General features: G+C 42.8%; 1 protein-coding gene across 11 annotated transcripts in view; it reads left to right on the plus strand.

Annotated features, from left to right (window-relative positions):
* Positions 1 to 12064, plus strand: part of Ttll5 (tubulin tyrosine ligase like 5) — a 228384-nt gene that overhangs the window by 9794 nt on the left and 206526 nt on the right. For all 11 annotated transcript variants that reach the window (XM_021201541.2, XM_021201542.2, XM_029540627.1 and 8 more), the window contains exons 4-5: positions 8950 to 9032; positions 10433 to 10539. In XM_021201541.2, the coding sequence (XP_021057200.1) occupies positions 8950 to 9032; positions 10433 to 10539 (190 nt within the window). The remainder of the gene's footprint in view (positions 1 to 8949; positions 9033 to 10432; positions 10540 to 12064) is intronic.

The raw sequence follows: 12064 nt of genomic DNA on the forward strand, positions 1-12064 counted from the left end.
TGGGTCTAGAGATGGTTGTGAGCCACTGTGCACATGCTGGGAACTGGGTCTAGAGATGGTTGTGAGCCACTGTGCACATGCTGCGAACTGGGTATAGAGATGGTTGTGAGCCACTGTGCACATGCTGGGAACTGGGTCTAGGTGCTCTGCAGATCAGCGCGTGCTCTTAATTGCCGAGCTGTCTCCCAGCCCCGCATCCACCTCCTGAGTGTTGGAATTGCAGGCATGTAAGCCACACTCAGCCCCCAGTAAGTTTCAAAATGAGGAACTGAATATTTTAACTTTGTTCTTCAGGATTGTTTGGGTTGTTTAGGATTAACTTTGTCATCTCTGAAGTATTAGCCTTTGAGGTGTGGATAGATTGTGCTCTGAGTCCCAAGGTTAAGCCATATCTACTTTCAAAGCTTATGAGAATATGGATCAGCACTGTCTGGTTGTGTGGCAGAGTCTGTTCTTGTGTTCTTGGTCATTAGTTCACGTTTCAGCGTCAGCATGAAGTAGTGTGTCTTGGACAGATCACTTCACTTTTGCCAGTTTCACTGTTAGTTAAATGGGGACAGTCTCTGTCTTGAAGGCGTCATGAGGATCAAATGGGATTGTTCAATGTCTGGCACATAGCGGGCAGTCAACACTTAGGCTGCTTATCCTACTTGCCGAATAGGAGCTGCTCTATTTTTAAATGACCTCATAATAAGCGATTTCAGAGAGAACTGTAGACTTACTTTTGGGATTTGAATGTTTCTCTCTTCCCAAGGGTCCTTGTGCTGTAATCCCCTCAGTGAGTTGCTAGGCTACCTTTTAAAGGAACAAGACTTAGTCATTTTCTCTAAAGCCTTAATGATCGAAGATTGCTGAGAAAATCCCTTAAATATGATTTGACCCAAAATGACAAATGTGACAACAGAAGTGAATGAGTCCAGTGTCCTTACAATGCACTGCTTTTGGTGCACTTGTCCTGTTAAAGCTGTCTGTGCATTCCACAGCGGGGAAACAGACCCGTGTGTCTGTTTCTTTGTCTTTTCCCTTTTCTTTTTCTTGGAGTAGCTTCCATTTAGTGGAAAATAATATTCATCAGCCTTGCCATCCAGTGTTCAAGCTATTAGAGTTTTCTGGAATGCACAGTGTCTTTCATTACTCATTTCCATAGATTAAGGCACTGATGGTTCATGTCTGTGACTAGAGGATGGAGGTTAAGGCAAGGGGATTTTCAGTTGGAGAACAGTCTGGGCTTCATAGCAAGACCTGTCTGGAAAAAAAAAAGGAAAAAGCTATTAATTTTGTTTCAACTATATATTATAAAGTTTGTTCTTTATTTCCCTAAGTTCCTTTAGGTTTTTTTTTTTTTAACTTTTAATGTAAATGACTTTTGCTAAGTATGCTTTGGATTCCTGAATAATAATTATTATTTTTGTTTGTTTGTTTGGGTTTTTGAAACAGAGTTTCTCTGTATCTCTGGCTGTTCTGAAACTCATTCTGTAGTCCATACTGTCCTCAGACTCACAGAGATCCGCCAGCCTCTGCCTCCCAGGTGCTGGGATTAGAGGTGTGCACCACCACCAGACTTGGTTTTCTGAATTATTAAACACAATCGATCTGTAATATTTTTGCTTCTCTAAAATAGTAGGTCATGTGGTGTCTCTGCTCAGATCTTAAGTAGATAAATCCCTCTGAGAAGTTATCTGGGGCATTAGCTATGTCCTGCGGATCCTGTAGTGTCATGCGCTGGCTTCATAGTTCTGTTTATCTGTTGACTGTTTATTGAATTGGCTTTTAATGATTTGGTTTAGTATGATTTCTATGCTTTATTTGTGAAATACTCCAGGAACATGGCTATTCTTTTCATATTCAAGCCCCTTCCTGGTTGTATACACTTTCACATGTAAATAGGATTTGTTTTTTAGTGGTAACACAGGTATTTCCAAATGACAGTAAATATATCATAGCATGAGCATCATTTTATAATCTACCTAACGTGTCCATTCAGTAAATTTATATTTTCATAGTCTAGCATTGGAAGTAATGCAAGATACGTGTGCGGTTTTAAGTTGGAAAAGTGAATTTAGCTTTTATAATGTGTTTTATTTAACGCAATAATCCCAATATAATTTTTACATTTACTCATTATAAAGAAATTCATAATATTTTTATATTGAGTATGCTTTTTACAGATATTGTGTATCTCAGTTTAGATTTCATGAACATTGTAGTTGAAAAAGTAAATTCATGGAGTTGTTTCAAAGATTTTTGTTTTTAAGGTTTTATTTTTGTGTGCACTGGTATTCTGCCTGCATGTCTGTGTGGGGGTGTCAGATCCTCTGGAACCGGAGTTACAGATAGCTGTGAGCTGCCATGTGGTTGCTAGGACTCTGGAAGAGCAGTCAGTGCTCTTAACCTCTGAGCCATCTCTCCAGCCCCTCAAAGGTGTTTTCTAACATTTGTTGAGACAGGGCCTCACTATGCCACGTAGGCTGCTCTAGAATTTTGCATCCTCTTGTCTGTTTTATTTTTGTATTTAGTTGCTGGGGATTGAGCCCCAGGGCCTTCTACATACAGATATTGTTCTGCACCATGGGGCTGTACCCCAGCCCCTGTCTTCTAAAGTGAATCAGGCATTCATTTTTATTAGTTAAGCTTGTTTGTTTGTTGAGCCCATGCTGACCTGGACCTTGTCAACAGATGACTTTGTCCTTGTGCTCCCCAGGTCCACTTCCTCTGTGTTGGGTGTTCAGACTTGTGCCAGCACACTAGTTTATTAAGTATTCCATCTTAAAATTTTAAATGTAATCAATTCAAGTTAAGTAAAATAAAACATCTGGCCCTGTGTTATTCTGGTCCGGTGTCAAGTACTCATTAGTCAGATGTAGTTGGTGAATACTGTCCTCCAGGATTTGGGTGTGGAACAAATTTTATGATAGTAAATTTTACTACACCATGAACCATGAAAGAGTTTATACTGATATCTTAAAGGGTTTATTTGTGCCTATATAGAGAGAATGTGTGTGCACACATGCATGATCAGAGGATAACTTTCAGGAGTTGATCCCTGTGATTGAATTCAGATGGCTAAGCTCTCCGCTGGCTCTGTTCAGTACATTTTGAAAAGCAAATGTGTCACTTATAGCTTCATTCTGGGTCCCATGCTATTGTTTTGTTTGCATACTTTGTTTCTTGAGACAGTATATGTAGGTGTAGCCTGGGCTTTTCTCAAATTTTAGATCCTCCTGCCTCAGCCCCCCCCCCCATGTGCTGGAATATTGGGTGTGTAATACCAGTCACAGCCTCATGCTATTTTTTATGTTTAAATTTATTTTTACGTTTGAGTGTTTTTGGCAGTATGTGAGTGTACCATATGTGTGAAGTGCCAGAAGAGGGCAACAGACCCTCTGGAATCTGAGTTACAAGCTGTTTGTAGTTACTGTGTGAGTTGGGAACCATTTCTGAATCCTCTCCAGGAGCAGCCAGTGTTCTTAATCATTGAGCAGTCTCTCCAGGTCTGCCTCAGGCTGTTCTTTCTAATTCCCTTATGGCTGTCCCTGTTGTCTAGGGTACCTCTGTGCTATCAGTTGGTTCCTGTTTTTGTCTGCTCTGTTGCAGCCAGTCTTGGAAGTTTGGGGGTCCTACCATTTCAGGTTGCTTGCTGAGGTACATGTGAGCCTTTACGGAAGAAGAAAATTGTGTCCTGTGTAGAGTTGATGTGAAGTTTCTGCACAGGTTGAGAAGCAGGATATTGGCAGTGTGCTGGCAGCCAAGGATCAGGTCCTCCCTCCTGTTCTCGCATGGATGAATACATAGCTGGTTCTTCTTGGGCAGTTGGGTAGGTTCCGTTTGCAGTTACGCCTCTAGCTTAAGTGTATCTGAGGGAAGAGGGGGAGAGAAGGAGACTAGTGCTTCCTCTCCTTTCATTAAGCCTTCATTGGATGAGCGATGCCCACCCCCACAGGAGATGGTGGTTTGCCTTCCTCAGCCCACAGACTTAGATGCTAGGCCCACTCAGGAACAGTGTCCGCTGTGATGGCCCATTACAGCAACATACAAAGGCTTTGAGAGGCTAGATTTGTATGTGTTGTTTTCAGTTCTCTACGCTAATTTCTAATTCACTTTTATTTAAAACCACAGGTCAAAGAGTATGTCTTTAGGCTGGATCTGGTCCTTAGGGCCCCCCTAAGTGGACTCTGGGGAGATGGCTTAGTGATTAATAATGATTGCAAGAATAAGTTTGTATCCCCAGCAGTCACATAAAACTTGGGCATGGCTGTGTGCTCTTTAAACCCCGGTACTGTGTGGGGCATAATGGATTATTAGGGCTTCTTGGCTGTGAGCCCAGCTCCAGGTCTGTGAGAGACTCTGTCTCAAGGGACGACTGAGAAGAGTAACAGAGCAGGATACCTGACATTAACCTCTGGCCTCTGGGCACTCACACCTGCTCACACATGCACATTCACCCCCCCTCACTCAATTTGTTTGCTATATCAGATATATGATTTACTATATATGATAACAAGTATTAAAATATATAGTCTTTATTCTGCTATATACTTGCTTTTTTAACTATATAAAAATAACTTTTACTATGTAGCAGCTTTTCTACAGCTTCAGGTAGCATTTGCAACTGTACTATAAGGTAAGTAATGTTATTGTCAACTCCATTTTACAGGGGGGAAAGTAGAGGCTAGAGAAACTACATAATTCATGAAAGATTGTGGGCAGGAAGTGATACAGCCCTGTCGGTTGTGCTGTGGCACCATCCTCTTACTCCTTCTGTCATCCTCAAGTAAGCAGGCTCCCATTGTCCCCGCACCCTTCTGGTCCTTCCTGGTGCATGGTGCTGAGGCCCCCACAGAGGTGGGCATCATTCGTGCCTCCAGAGGGAGCTATGTTTGGTGACACTTTGGCTCTTACTGTTTTTAAATTTGAAAATTTATTTTAGCTTTTGTTGAATAAAGTCTCGCTTTGTCCCTCAGACAGGCTTTGAACTTAAGGGTCTTCCTGCCCCCATCTTTTGAGTGTTGGGGTTACAGGCCCAAGACACCTGGCAGGCTTTCTTGGCTTTTGCACATGCAGGAGTGGAGCTGTTAGTGACAGTAGTTGTGATAATTAAAGGATCTAAATTTTCTTTCACTTTCCTAAATCTGTCATAAACATCTTTGGGCAAGATAAAGGAGTGGTACAGCAGATGGGTGTGTAGTTAGTCCTTGCATGTTTGGTGTGAGTCTTTGACCTCGTTAGTGTCTCTCTGTCCCAGAGCTGTTGGAGAAGTAGTGGGATGCTTGCTGCCCTCATTCCTTATTCATGAGCCATTTAATTAATTAATTAATTATTATTATTATTTTTTGAGGCAAGCTTACCCAGACTGACCTTGAACTTGATATGGAGCTGATGACCTTGGGCTTCTGATCCTCCTGCCTCTGTCTCCCAGGTGCTGGGATTACAAGTGTGCACCACCATACCATACGCATTTGTGTGGTGTTGGGGAATATACCCAGGGCTTCATACTTGCTAGTGTTCTACCAGCTGAGAGCCACACTGCTGCGCTTTCTCCAGTCATTAGCTAGATTTCCTGTCTGTGGTGGGCAGATAAATAGTCCCTCAGAGGTGACCATCTCCTCATTCCCATAGCCTGTGACTGTGATGAATTCAAAGGGGAGTGAGGGTATAGGTGGAATTTAGGTTCCTGATCAAACCAGAAGATAAGGAGGTAGCCATGAGGTCCTTGGAGGGAGAGGGAAGGGTGAGAATGTCAGGCGGTGGGAAGGACTAGGCCTGCTGTGGGCTCAGGGTGGCAAAGGATGATTACAAACCAGTGACATGGAGTGCTTTGACAGGAGATTGCCGGGGATGGTTCTCTGGAAGACCCCCTTGAGTGAGGGAGGCCACATCTGAGGGACCTGCAGGATTCTTTAGAATGTTTTTACCAGCAAATACGCTGCCAGTTTAGTCTGAGTGGGGCAGCCTATGGGGAAAGGAAAGCTCTGTGAGGACATCACACACCCCAGGCAGGGGACCAGATGACACAGCTACTCAGCTGAAGGATTTCTCCTGAGGTGGAGCCTCATGCCTAGGGCAGACCTGTGAGTCACAGAGCCTGGCTCTAAGACCTGGCGACAAATGGTACTTTAATTTGCCAGCTTTCGAATCTATGAACCCATGCGGTGACTTCTTTTTCCTCCTTAAAGTCTCTCCTAGTGTGAACCAATCTCCACGTAGCTGGAGTTCTTTTCATTGTATTTGGGGAGCAAATCATTTGTTGAAGGTTCACTGATAGAGAGCAGTTTTGCCCCAAGGTGAGTCATACTCATTTATGATTTAGATGATGAACTTAGGGGATATTGAGCCCATACATTTGATTGAAGTTTTAGACTTTGGGTTGAGTTGACAGGGATGTTGGGAAGGGTTGAATTTATTTCCCAATAAAGAGGAGTGTTAATGTTCAGGGAGCAGAGAGTGGTTATGGTAGGCCCCCAATGTGTCTTAATCTCTGCAACCTATGGATATAAACCTTTTATGGTAAAGGGGAATTAAAGTGGCTAATTGGTCGACCTTCAAGTAAGAAGATTACGCTGGATTATCCCAGAGTGTCAAGTCTAATGCAACCAAAGGGTTCCTTAACATGGAACAAGAAGCCAACCTGGCCAGAGTGATACAAGGTGAAAAGAGCCTAGACCTGCCGTTGTTGCCTTTGGAAGTCAGAGCGGGGAGCATAAGCCACAGAGCACTGAGGGGACGCTGGAAAAGTGATGGGCCCTGATCCTACCTGGAGTCCGTGGAAGGGAGCAGAACCTGATGATCACAGCCTTGCTTTAGACGAGTGGGGTCTGTGTTACCAAGGAGGCTCAGATTTGGGTGTAAGCTGCCAAGCTTATTGTTACAGCAGCAAAACCAAACTGGCATGCCACCTCTCTTGTGCATGTGGGTTTCTGTTTCTTTTGTAATTATAATCTACCCAGTTGCTTCCTCACTTTTATGCTAGACTGACTCAAACTTGTCCCTTGAACATTTCTGTCTTATGGGGTCTAGCAGGAAGCCTCTGGCCTCCTTGCTTACAGTCTGAATTCTGTACTTGACATTCTGCTCTACTCTGGAACAAACACGTAGGACTCTGCCCTGTTTTTAATGTCAACAATACTATAAAGAAAACATAATGGTTGGGGGCTGCTGGGAAAAGCCTGTGGCTGGGCTTTAGAAAAAGTCTGGCTTGTCCATGCCCATCTTTGTGATTCAGTTTGCAGAGTGCACACCACAACTCCAGTGGCCCAAATATGTTTGTGGGTGCAGCTGGGGCTTATGAAGGTTTCGCTATAAATTCACCAGAAACATAGATGATGCGGCTGAGCATTTATGCACTTGCAAATGTCTGCGTTGCGCTCACTCACAGTTGTTTAGGATACAGGCCTTTAAAAACATGGATCTGGAGCCAGGTATTCAGGCTTGGGCCTGTAGTTTCAATACTTGGAAGACAGAGACAGGATCATCAATTCACTCTAACCTGGGTTGGAGTAAACTTTGTCCCCCAAACAGACAAACAAACAAACACAATAGCCAAAAGAATTCCCATAGAATTTTTATCTAAGATTCTCAGTTTGTAGGGGCATATAGAAAGAACTAATGCCGTAGCTCAGAGTAAATGTTCACATGATTACAGATTTTCCTCTTAAACACAGTCCAGGCACAGGTTCTGCCTCCAGGGGCCAGCAGGAAATGTGCACAAGGTCAGGAGGCTGGTGATAAGCTGGACTGGAAGCACACACAGGCCTCTTTAAAGGGGCAGTTTCAGGGCCCTACTGACCTCTTCCTATTGGAGAGAGCTCTTATCTAAGATGTGCTGATATTCAGCATTTGTAGACACAGAGGGTTGTCTGGAAAAAGGGCCCTTAGCGTTTTAAATACCTACAGTTCTTAGTCTGGAAAAGCATGAGGGCTTTTCCCCAGAGTAGTGATTTTAAGGTGGAAAAATAGACAAATGGATAGAAATGAAATGAATTGTATTGAAATGCAATAATTAAAAAAACAAATGGGGGTGGAGGGGTTGGAGAGATGGCTAAGAGATGGTCCTGAGTTCAATTCCCAGCAGCCACATGGTAGCTTACAACCTTCTGTAATGGGATCTGATGATTCCTTCTGGTGTGTCTGCAGACAGCAACAGTGTACTCATATAAATAATAAATAAATAAATAAATAAATAAGTAAAAGACAAATAGCTAAATATGGTGGTGCATGCCTGTAATCCTTGATGCAGAAGTGCACATTTGAGGCTAGGCTGGGCTATGTAGCAAGTTCAAGGCCAGCCTAGGTTACTAGTATAGCTTTGTGTCAAGAAATTAACAATAAAAATGTACCTTAACTCCCAGATCCAAGACATAATGTAATTGTTGTTAATGTGCTAATTTGTTAAGCTTGTAAGCTTTGTGAACCCTGCAGCAACTGTGAAGTGAACCTAATGCCTAGGTTTCTTCATGTGTAGCAGCACTGTTCCACTACCTGCTTCTGTTGTGGACATTCCTCATTGAGAGCTTGTTACGTTTGAGCTGGAAACCAGTGACAACAAAGATGTAGGTTTCCCTCCCCTTTTGGTATTGAGTGAACTCTATGGTCTGAGCTTGCTTGGTCTCTGGCTGGCAAGGTGACTCAGAGTAGAATGCTTGTCCTGCAAACCTGAGGATCCGGGTTCAGGGCCTGGAGCTCCTGGAAGGGAGGAGGAAGGGAAATGACCGAAGAGTTGACCTGTGTTCTCCACACAGGGCTTGGTATGCACATGCCCCTTCCCCCATCACAACACACTACTTATAGTTAAAGGAAGGCTTGGCTCCAAGCATCCTCAACTGTTTTACAGTAGCTTTAAGATGAACATAGAATGCTGTTCAGTACATTAAGCAAATGTCCATGTTGCTCTTTAGTTTTGTCTTTGTAATTAAATTTTGTGGCCACTAAACTTGATTCTGTGTTTTTCTTTAGAGCGTTATCATTTGTCTTATAAGATTGTGAGAACGGACAGTCGCCTGGTGCGAAGCATTCTGACAGCCCATGGATTTCATGAAGTAAGCTCATTTTTAAAACCTCACCTTGCCTGATCACTTCAAAAGCTGAAATCCTAGCTACCTAACTGACCGTATCCATCCACAGAGGCAGCGCTAGGAAGCGCACGGGACCTGTGATTAGAGGCTCTACAGAACTTGGTACTACCAGCAGTTTCTCCTTGTGGTACATGGGAAACATTTCCACAGGATTCCCCTCTCCCCCTTCTCCTGTGATGTTCTTAGATTTGGGCAGAGTTGCCATGACAGAGTTTTCTGTTAAATCAGAACCAGTCTCTAACTGAAACCAAGGCAGAGTTGTAGAATGCTGTGGAAACAGTGGCTCATAGAAGCAGAGGCTGCTTTCGAAGGAGAAAGGTGACATCAGCCTTTGGGACCAAAGGTCAGGGACCTCTAGGGTTGTCTCAATACACCGCTGTGGAAGTTATTGGACTCCATTCATTATCCTTGGGCTTTTTGGTGATAGGATTGTTGGGCCAGGTTAGGACATAAGTCTCATAGAGAAGAGGGTGGGTGACTGGCAGGTACTTTAATATCCAGAACCAAGTCATTCCCCTGTGGAAACTGGGAACTGAAATGTTGTCATTGGTAAGGACAGGCACAGATGCCCCGTAGTCTATACTACTCCTGACCCTACTGCTGAAAGCCTGCTTGCTAGTTGCTTATTCTAGGTTGGTATCAATAGGGGACACTCGGGGACCTCATAGTGGTTATGTCCTGCTTGGTGCTTTTCTATCTCCAGCATTTGCCATTGTCCTAGAGTATTGTATGGACAGAGTACATAATTAATAATGAATGGACAAATGGATTCTAATGAATGAATGAATAAAGAAAACCCAAGGCTTAAATTTTTTCTTATATTTGCTGTTGTAATTTTTAGTTACCTGTTTGTGTGTGGGCTCGTGCATGGGACTGTAGGTGCCCACAGAGGCCAGAGGCATCAACATCTCCTGCAGCTGGGGTTGTAGGTGGTTATTGAGCCACCCAGTAGAGGTGCTAGCAAGTGTTCTTTGCAAGAACAGTACATACTCCTAACCTCTGGGCCATCTCTGGGTTTGGCTTTAGTTATGATCTACAAAGACATAAGGAAGGTCTGAGAAAATGGAGTGTGGGGTTCAGTTTTGAGCATGCTTTGATATGTAAGCGTGCTAGAGATTATTGACTTGTACAGAGTTAATTTGTTTTCTTGTTTGGGTTTGAGCTCTCCCTCGCTTTCCCTTCTTTAACCCTTATTATCTTGTTTGCTGTAGTAGTACTCTGCTGCAGTAATAGGCTTGTGTAGTAACTGGGCCATGTGAGAGGCCTATGTAGATGAGAAACCACTGACTCTCTGCCCTTGCTTCTCTGGAGATAGACTGCTGCTGATTTTGTTTGTTTGTTTTCCATGTGTCTTTTGTGTCTAGGTTCACCCGAGCAGCACTGACTATAATTTGATGTGGACAGGATCCCACCTAAAGCCGTTCTTACTTCGAACCCTCTCTGAAGCACAAAAGGTTAATCACTTCCCCAGGTAATGTTCCTCTGGGTGCTTTGTAGGGTTAAAGGTAGCTGTCATTGGAATGTAAAGCCAGTGGAGAGATTTAGTGTTCTTAGGGGGAAAATAGAAGAAGAAGAAACTTTGGAAGTGCCATAGCCCACACTTGAGACTGCAGTGTTCGTATGCCTGCGAGGTATAGACTCTTCAAGGGCTATATAGAGATGTGGAAGTTTTTAAAGAGATAGTTTCTACTTCTCTTTCCTAAAATTGAGGCTGTTCACAGCATCCTGTGTGGGTTATCTCCCTCTCACCTTTCCTCTCACTGTTGTGTTTTCATTTCTATTAAAGAATGATTCAACTCATGTCTTAATATGGTACATTTTCCTTGGGCATAAAGTGTTTCAGGGTTCCAGTTGGAGTGTGATGGCACATGTTTATAGTCCTTACACTTGGTACACACAAGCAGGAGGATTACATGACACATGCTTATAGTCCTTACACTTGGGACATAGCAGCAGGAGGATTACATGACACACTTGGGACACACAAGCAGGAGGATTACATGACACATGCTTATAGTCCTTACACTTGGGACATAGCAGCAGGAGGATGAGAGGTTTATGCCAGCCCTGGCCACAGAACAAGTCAATACCTGCTTAGACTATATGAGACCCTGTCTCAAACAAACTAACTAACTAAATTAGGATTCCAAAGATACAACAAACAAATTGATATCAGACTCTAGCTAACACTTCCTTCTTACATGATGATGGTTCCCATTTGTTTTAAACAAACTTGAAGGATAGCATAGTCTGGCTGTCAACTCATAGGCCATTAATTTTAATGACATATCATTTAGTGTCTTTATTTTGGGACAGGGTCTCATGGTGTAGCTTTGTGAGGTGGAGCCTTACAATTTTAATTCTTTCAGTCTGAAAATTTGAGCATATTTATAAAAGTCAGGTTTAAAACATGATTTTTATTTATATTTAAAGCTGTTTTTGCATAGATTTTATACTTTTAAGTCAGGTTTTAAAAATCCATTTGCAGAGGGGGGAAGGAGGGGAGGGGCTGAAGAGATGACTCAGCAGTTACGAGCACTGGCTGCTTTTCCAGAGGTCCTGAGTTCAAGTCCCAGAGACCACATGGTGGCTCACAACTATCTGTAATGGAATCTTCTGGTGTGGCTGAAGACAGCTATAGTGTACTTATATAAATAAAATAAATCTTAAAAAAAATACATTTGGAATAAAGATGATAGATGTAAATTCTAAACACAAACCTGTACAAAGGAGACTTTGGTGGAATTTGCTTAGACAGCGGTTTCTTAGATGGAACAAAGTTTGGTGCATAAAAGGATAAAACCACAGGGGACTTTTCCAGGGTGGAAAGACTTTTAAGAAAGTGAGAAAACAAATCATAGACTGGAGAAGTATTTATAAACATGTATCTGATTAAGAGTTTGTATCCAAAGTATACCACGTCTCTGGTAACTCCGTAGTTTAAAAATGGAAAAAAGATGTGGTGAGTACTACTAATACTAAAAATTTAGTCCCCC

This window comes from Mus pahari, chromosome 7 (assembly GCF_900095145.1).
Source record: "Mus pahari chromosome 7, PAHARI_EIJ_v1.1, whole genome shotgun sequence".
In the NCBI taxonomy this organism is placed as follows: domain Eukaryota; kingdom Metazoa; phylum Chordata; class Mammalia; order Rodentia; family Muridae; genus Mus; species Mus pahari.